General features: G+C 39.8%; 1 protein-coding gene across 1 annotated transcript; it reads left to right on the top strand.

Moving 5' to 3' along the window:
- The first annotated feature begins 7,697 nt into the window (after positions 1 to 7,697).
- On the top strand, positions 7,698 to 8,685 carry ac (achaete). The gene has a single exon (XM_017083458.4). It carries the CDS (start codon positions 7,772 to 7,774, stop codon positions 8,423 to 8,425), a length of 654 nt encoding a protein of 217 aa, XP_016938947.2. The 5' UTR covers positions 7,698 to 7,771; the 3' UTR covers positions 8,426 to 8,685.
- Positions 8,686 to 9,338: the final 653 nt, after the last annotated feature.

Genomic DNA, 9,338 nt, shown 5'->3' with positions numbered 1-9,338 from the left:
GCCACTTGCCTTTTAAGGTGCTGTGCGGCACTAAGAGCTCCACATTCCACTTTGCCGAGGTGAAACTTCGCCGGTGGTCCAGCCATATATAGCAGATATGTGCATATATATAGGCGATATATATGCGCGTACTTGGCCATATCCATATCAATCATGCCGTCGTTGCCGTATGCTAATGATGGCAATTAATCAATGAGAATCAGTTAAGACCTGCAGCACACGAGGCGCACGCAATCGGCCCATTCAGGCAAAAAACAAAGGTAACAACAAAATACAACTGAAGAATAAAAAACAACTGAGCCTGCGAAAAAATACGAAAAATAAGCCACCAAAAAATTAAACAAGATCTGCACTCTAATGATGTGCTGAAGTGGCTGGGCCTCTGGAAAATTAATAGCCTGCAAACGAAAAAACATTTGTAATTGCCCCGGAGTCAAGTGACCCACATTAAATGGCCAGGCAGACAAAATATTTCAGGACCTCAGGTGGAAATATTACCGGAAAGGTGGGTTTTTTACTTAAGCTAAGAAGGTCTGGTCAAAGAAATTGTATTAGTTGTATAAATTGTATTGCACAATTTTATATTATACACAAAATATTTTTTAAAATTATATATAAACATTGTAATTTCAATTTTGGTCTGCAAAATAATGTTAATGTTCGTTTTTCCAAGGAAAGCCATATTAATTGCAGCCTATAGCAATGATCTAATGACGTGCTGAAGGAGAATAAATAACCTGGCAATTGGGAAAACATTTGTTATTGCCTCGGGGCCACAAGTGACCCACATTAAATTGGCAGACATGGGTTAACGCCTCTCGCATTCAATCCTACCGATATTCCTCACTAATCCCATGTCCAGTTCACAGCATGCGACCCCTCGAAATGACCCCTGAACTCTGACCGTAATTGTCCACTCCTCCTTCTAAAAACTAAAACTAGATCATTCTCTATGCCGTTTATTATTTTTTGCACGTGGCAGTCTCCGCCATACTCATCTTTTTTTCATATACCTGCCTATATAAACCAGTTCGACGCATGCAAATAATATAAGTTACTGTGTCAGCGGCAAAAGGCAACAGGTGAAATTGTCGCCCCAAGTCCACGCTTTTGGCTCCCTATCCCGAGATCCCCACCTCTGCTTCGCTTTTTTTACTTTGCTGTTTTCCAGCCAAGTCAATGTCAAGTGTTGCCCCGGCTGACTTACTACAAAAGTTAATTGCACTGCACGCGCACGCCAAAAGGTAAAAAGAGTCTCGAGTCGCGAGGCCCGAGTCTCGACGACAGGCTCCAGTATCCAGTAACCAGTGCCCAGTACCCAGTACCCAATACCCAGTACTCGGTATTCAGTACCAATCCCATCCCATCCCATCTCCAGACCTCAAGACCTCAACTTAAGGCTCGGGCCACGAGGCGCGTGTGTGCAATATCAGGTTTCCATGTCAACTTGCACAGTGGTTCAGATGTGTGCAAGGAAAAACGATTTTAAATTAAGGAATTATAAGGCTTATAAGAATGAGAAATATATTATTTTTATAATCTACCTCTTGCAGAAAATATTAAAAGGATTTTTAGATTAAAAAAAGTTTTGATATCATAATCTTTTTTAATATATTCCGTATCATTTTAGATCAGATACCAAGTGTATTTAGTTGATGATTAGATATTGGAGAAATTTTTAGTAATTATTACCAAAACTAGAGGATTATGGTATTTAAAAATATTTAATGACCTGATAAAATTTTCAATATTTTTGATTTAAGAAGAAACACTTTAGTATAATCTTTATATGTCAGTATGTGCTTCAAATCGAACTATCTTTATCTGTATGAACATTACAAGAGTTGGTATATTTTCAATGATATATCCAAATGATATGCATTTTACAGAGCTAGTTTTGAATTCCAGCCCACTGTGCGGGGGCAACTGCCACCGTGGTTGTCATTAGTCCGCTGCACTTGCTGTTGTAATTGTGACAGGAGCAACGAGCACGGATCGCTAAAGGGTCGATCTCCAGTTGAAGGTGCACTTGGTCACCTGTATTACCGCCGGGAGGGGGTTTTCGGTTTTGGGGCGGGGGGCTCCACTGTCCACTGTCGACTGGCGGGTTTTCTGCTGATCGTGAGTGCCAGAAGCTGATTTCAGCACGGCTACCGATAAGCAACCGCTTCCAAGTTGCCTTTTTTTCCTCTTTTTTTTATTTCGGCTTTGACAGACGCGTTGATTGGTTTTGTTGGGCGGAACGGAGAATGCGGTGTGCTCTTGATTCCATGAGACATGTAAATTGCTGAGAGGCTCTGCCGGAAAATACAGAAACTGGTACAATTTTATTCGGAAATTTTTTTTCGGCTGCACTTGTTGTTGTTGATTGTATTTTGTTGATAGTCATGCTGTGCCACGCCCCATGCCTCCCGTATTTGACAACTTTTTGCATAATTGCAATTGCCAGCAGATGAAAGACGAAGAAGAAGAGCGAGTGCACAAGGAAAAAAACAGATATTTAAAATATATCATACAATTAAAGAAACGATTGGGGTTGTTTAGCATTTTCTTATATTTAATTTTAAGATATTATGCATATAATAATACAATAACCACATGATTTCTTAAAATAATTAAAAGAGATCTTTAATTAACACCTATATATTAAAATCTGGAGGTCAAAATAATAAATGAATATTATATGATCGTTACAAAAATCATAAGATAATTTTTATGATCTTTAATAAAATATTACAATTTCAACATATGCAATTTATTCTGTTAGTTGAAATATTTTTTCCTGTGTTCCACTGCGCAAAGAGCAGCTTGATGGTCGAGGCCAAAGCCGTGGACCATTCATAAATTTCGAGCCAACTCATAAATACGGCAGCAAAGGCTATCGAGGTGTTGGCCTTACAATCTCACGCCGTGATGATGCCTGACAAGCAAAAACCCCCTCCATTCCATCGGCCTTTCGGCTGATTTAATGCAATGCCAAAACAAATTGTTATGTTGGGGCCGCTTGCCGCCCGCAATTAATCAAAGTTCTCGCATTACAATTAATCAAAAATCGCCATCCTCCTTCATTGGATTTCTCAAGGAGCTGTTGGCTTTTGCTCTTGGCCATAAATATCAATGCCAGTTGGCGATATCGGTATAAAGCATTGGCCAAATAGAATTGGCGGCGTCAAAACGCTCACCTTAGATGTCGCACCGATTCGATGACATATTCGCATTGCTCCCATAAATCAAACATATATGTGTGTATAACTGGAGTGGGAGTAGGGGCATCAAAATCGAAATCGAAATCGAGAGCGGCTTTCGTCCTTTCATCGCCCAGCGATCGCTGATCAGGCGGCAATTTGATGGCCATGAACAGTTGACAGTTGACTTTTGATTTGATCAGCAACAGGAATGAGATCCAATAATATCTAGCCTCAAGCTTAAGACAAAAGAAATTTCAAATCTTAGTTTTTTCTTTACAGAGCTCAAAAAGACTCGCAAAAATTTTACAAAAGGTCAGAAATTAATTGCGAGCTTAATGAGGTATGTTTTTTTGAGCAACTAACAATCTAGGCTAAACATTTTTTGGCCAAAAACAGGGAGTACCATTTTTTGGACGAAAAATAGCTTATTTTTAGCCGTTTTTCAGTCGTAATTTAGTCAAATTGAGGCGCACAACAAAAAGACCGACTGTTTTGAGCAGCTAACAACCTCGCCTAACGATCCCCATCACTTTTTGGAAAATTTATTTTTTGACCAAATTTCGCATTTTTTATAAGGGGTTGCATCGTTTTTTTTTCGAAAAATGTTCAAAAAATAAAATTTTGAGATGTAAATGCCAATTGATTGGAAATTTAATTACGAGCTCAACGAGGTATGACATTCCTTATTCTGGCTCCATTTCGCAATTTGACGACGAAAAAACTGATATTTTTCGGCAAAAATAGGGAGTAACATTTTTTGGTCGAAAAATACGTTTATTTTAAGTCGTTTTTCAGTCGTAATTTAGTCAAATCGAGGCGCACATCAAAAAGACCGACTGTTCTGAGCAGCTAACAATTTCGGCTAACGATCCCCATCACCTTTTGGGAATTTTTTTTTTTACCAAAATTTCGCATTTTTTATAAGGGGTTGCATAATCTTTTTTTTCGAAAAATTTTCAAAAAATAAAGTTTTGGGATTTATATGCCAATCGATTGGAAATTTAGATACGAGCTCAACGAGGTATGACATTCCTTATTCTGGCTCCATTTCGCAATTTGACGACGAAAAAACGGATATTTTTTGTCCAAAAATAGGAAGTAACATTTTTTGGTCGAAAAATACGTTTATTTTTAGCCGTTTTTCAGTCGTAATTTAGTCAAATCGAGGCGCACAATAAAAAGACCGACTGTTTTGAGCAGCTAACAACCTCGCCTAACGATTCCAATCACTTTTTGGGAAATTTATTTTTTGACCAAATTTTGCATTTTTTAAGGGGTTGCATCATCTTTTTTTTTCGAAAAATTTTCAAAAAATAAAGTTTTGAGATTTAGATGCCAATCGATTGGAAATTTTAATACGAGCTCAACGAGGTATGACATTCCTTATTCTGGCTCCATTTCGCAATTTGACGACGAAAAAACTGATCTTTTTTGTGCAAAAATAGGGAGTAGCATTTTTTGGTCGAAAAATACGTTTATTTTTAGCCGTTTTTCAGTCGGAATTTAGTCAAAATGAGGCGCACATCAAAAAGACCGACTGTTTTGAGCAGCTAACAACCTCGGCTAACAATCCTCATCACTTTTTGGGAAATTTATTTTTTTTACCAAATTTCGCATTTTTTATAAGGGGTTGCATCATCTTTTTTTTCGAAAATTTTTCAAAAAATTAAGTTTCCAGATTTAAAAGCCAATCGATTGGAAATTTAATTACGAGCTCAACGAGGTATGACATTCCTTATTCTGGCTCCATTTCGCAATTTGACGACGAAAAAACTGATATTTTTTGTGCAAAAATAGGGAGTAGAACTTTTTGACGAAAAATACGTTTATCTTAAGCCGTTTTTTAGTCGTAATTTAGTCAAATTGAGGCGCACAACAAAAAGACCGACTGTTTTGAGCAGCTAACAACCTCGGCTAACGATTCCAATCACTTTTTGGGAAATTTATTTTTTGACCAAATTTCGCATTTTTTATAAGGGGTTGCATCGTTTTTTTTTCGAAAAATTTTCAAAAAATAAAGTTTTGAGATATAGATGCCAATTGATTGGAAATTTTAATACGAGCTCAACGAGGTATGACATTCCTTATTCTGGCTCCATTTCGCAATTTGACGACGAAAAAACTGATCTTTTTTGTGCAAAAATAGGGAGTAACATTTTTTGGTCGAAAAATACGTTTCTTTTTAACCGTTTTTCAGTCGTAATTTTGTCAAATTGAGGCGCACAACAAAAAGACCGACTGTCTTGAGCAGCTAACAACCTCGGCTAACGATTCCAATCACTTTTTGGGAAATTTATTTTTTTTTATTTTCAAATTACGAGCTCAACGAAATATGACATTCACGCTTTGATCAAAATCTAACTCTAAGTGATCCTTAGCCACTGATTTCTTGAAGTTTTGATTTCGTTAAGTACTGACAACAAACTGACCTTGCATTGTCAGATTCTGCGGAAGCTGTCCTTTAATCGAGGTTCCACTGTCCTAAAAAGGGTGCCGCTTTAAAGAAGTGTGGAAAAAATGATGCGATGTCAAGTTATTGACAGGCCGAGTCGATATTAATGACGACTTCATCTTCATTCGCTGGATATGCCATATATGCAGAGCCCATATTCCTCATCCCCCCTCGATTTATCCCCCAGGTTTTTTCGTTTTGCTGTCGCCGTGTCTTACTAGCAATTATTGAACTAGTTAGTCGGCCCCAAGACAGAAAAGCAGACGATCCTCGATTCATTTTTTCAGTTCAATTATGATCGTAAGCAAAGCAGCAGTAAGCGAAAAAGCAAGAGCCACAAGCAAAAGAGGCAAAACCCAAAAGCCAAAAGCCACACGACGTACGTATGTATATACGTACATATTTAAGCCAACATGTCAACATAATTTATATTAAATTTTTGTGTCAGATAATGATAGCGCCTCATGCTGCCGATCGCCGATCCGCGATCCTCGCACAAAATATATATCTGCAAGGGCTGCAGGCCGAAATATATGTATATGAAACGGGCGAGGAAAAATATAGCAAGGCAAGAAGAGGGATTTAATGCTCTTTCAGAGTTTAAATACATTTTAAATGCACATTTTATCAACGAGCCACGGCGAATTTCTATTGCATCAACATGGATTTTGCATGACCGACCGGATATGATCGATTCTTTCGGCTCTTGGACATCTGGTTTAAACTCGGGGATGCCCTGCGACCTGTGACCTCTGCTCTGCGCACTGTGCTCAGATGTCCTCGAATGTCCTCAGATGTCCTTTCCATATGCAATGCCATGCAATCCCCCGCGGTTGCCGAAACGAAGTGTTAAACGAGGCCCAGCGTGTGCCAGCATGCCAAAGAGACCAAAATGCCAATTCAAATCTATTTCGGCACGGTTTCCTAGCGTGCAACCAGAATCCTCCAGCGGCGATCGCTTGGACAATGGAATTTCGGAGATACTGGAAACCTCCTAAATGCTTTCGAAATGCTTTCGACTTTCGGCCCAGCGAGAGAGACTCCAACTGCTACGATGGGCATAAAGGACCCCGGGGCATTAGGGGTGTTAATAGAAAAGTGCCTCTGGCTGATCAGGTTTCTTGGCATGATCTATAGGGATCTATGCGATCGAATGGATCACCGTTTGAGGTGTTGACGAGGCGGCCTTGGAGGGTCATAAAACTTTGGATTCCAGCGGCACAAGGTCTTATGTTCAATGATTGCCAAACGACTCCTGAGATCAGAAGGTCATCGGTAAGGACAAAGGAGTTGGAAAGGTTTTATTCTAGACAAATCTTTTTTAACAATATATTTTTCTAACTAATGTTCCAATTCGGGAAGATATACATGTTCAATAATTTCCTTGGTTGATATAGATTTTTTAGGATCCTAATTTTTTCTTATGTTTTTTATTTATCTGTACTTTATAGACGCTTTTCCTGCCTTAAATCAACGTCTAAACCTTATTTATACAACCTCGGCAAAACTTCATCGTTTAGTATTTGATTTGTTTAGACCTTCTGATTTATTGTGGCTCAACTATTAGAGTCATAAAAGCTGGCTGGGCACTTTCATTAGGATCTGGAGCTCCATTTCTTTGGAGGGGTTGTTGTTACTGGGGTCTGAAGTCTGGACCTTTTTGCTTTTATTTCTTGAAACCGGTTGGCAGCCGGCACGCGACAGTGCCAGGTTTTAAGTTTTGGTTTGCAGACGACGGGCAGCTGAAAATGGGCAAAAAACACTCGGATGGAGAGGAAACTCTTCTCACTCGAAAACAGGGAACACTCGGGCACGAAAAGCAGCTGCAATTTGCAGAGAACGAGAGAGATAGAGAGTAAGCGAGATATTACTACCTTTCCTCTCCATAAGAAATCAGAGGAAAACACTCCACTCAAGAGACCCCAGAGATCCGATCCTTGAGTGATGATGCTGTTGCACCTTTTGCGAGGGGCAGGTAGATAACAACGCAGGTGAGATCCCTAGGCCCTGGAACCCCTATAAATTGCCCGAACGGAACGGGGAAGGGCATCAGAACGGAGCCAGCGCTCAAGCAAAGACCATCTAAGTCATACAAAAAATTTCGAAATATATTCGAAACATCTCTTCTGAAATGGCTCTGGGCAGCGAGAATCAGTCTTTCTTCTACGACGACGAGGAGTCATCCTCTTCCCCGGTCAATGGGCCCTCGGTCATCCGGCGGAATGCCCGGGAGCGCAACCGGGTCAAGCAGGTCAACAACGGCTTTAGCCAACTGCGACAACACATTCCCGTGGCCGTAATTGCCGATCTGAGCAATGGTCGTCGTGGAATCGGCCCCGGTGCCAATAAAAAACTGAGCAAAGTCAGCACCCTGAAAATGGCAGTAGAGTACATACGCCGCCTGCAGAAAGTCATTGATGAAAACGACCAGCAGAAGCAGCAGCAGCAACAGTTGCAGTTGCAGCAGCAGCATCTGCACTTCCAGCAGCAGCAGCAGCAGCAACATCACCAGGAGCAACAGCAACAGCAGCAACACTTTTACGCCTGGCAGCAACAGTTGCAGTTGCAATCGCCTACCGGCAGCGTGAGCTCCTGCCACAGCAACAGCAGCAACGGCTCCTATTACACACCAGCAACACCAACGATCCCGGCAGCAACAGCTTCTTCGAATATCGTTACCAAGTTGGAGAACAGCTACGAAGACTACCGCAACAATTCCTGCAGCTCTGGCGCCGAGGATGAAGACATCCTCGACTACATTTCCCTCTGGCAGGACGATCTGTAGGGATCTTAGTCCTTAAGATCCACTCGAAAAACTCCAGCAATTGCTAGTCGTACTCAACCATCACACACACACATCGAACCATTGATTGGCCAACAAGTATTACCTCAGCCACAAAGTATTTATATTACCCAAAACGAACTTTTTTTTTTCACCTGTACAAATTAGCTATTAAGTTTTTATGTAGTTTATAAGACTAGCTTGTAGATGGAAGACAATGTACACTTAAGAATCTCTTTTTTTAAACAAACATGGAGGACATTAAACTGATAATTATAATGAAAATACAATGAGTTTTCTTATGCTGAAACTGGGTTGGGAAACTGGGCTGCGAAAAACCAGAAGTCTATGGAAAATATAAATTAAATCTTTTTGAAAGGAACAAAAATCAAAAACGTACACTTTGCCCTTGATGTTTAATGATTATAATATAATAACATGATTGAGGGCTTCTCTTTTCCCCTTTTAAGGACACTATTTCTTTCAAAATTTGTGTAGATAATGGGATATTTGAAGATTTACGGGATGACTTTTTTGATTTTCTGTTTTTATTATTGGTCTCTGTTATTTACTTTAAGTGCGTACATAATGTTGTTGCCATAAAATATCCAAAAATGTATCTGAAATTGTTACCGTTAAGTATTTACAAGATCACCGATCACTGGTCAGTAAATTATCCTAACAATTTGTCAGGACTTTTGGATCGAAAAAGCCACTTTGCATAAATAAAGGGCCGGATTAAGTAGGGTGAAAAGAAGCCAGGTAATTTACTTGCTGCATTTTTGCATATGGTCAGCAAAAGTTAATCAGAGACTGAGTGCCGACAATTCCCAAGCGATCGATCGATCGATTGTTGAACTAATTTTGAGTTATTCCAGCAATGCAGGCGAAACACAGGTCGGCAATTGTTCAGATC

This window comes from Drosophila suzukii, chromosome X, assembly GCF_043229965.1.
Source record: "Drosophila suzukii chromosome X, CBGP_Dsuzu_IsoJpt1.0, whole genome shotgun sequence".
Classification (NCBI taxonomy): domain Eukaryota; kingdom Metazoa; phylum Arthropoda; class Insecta; order Diptera; family Drosophilidae; genus Drosophila; species Drosophila suzukii.
Note: the sequence above shows the minus strand (reverse complement) of the source record. Positions and strands in the feature narration are given on the sequence as shown.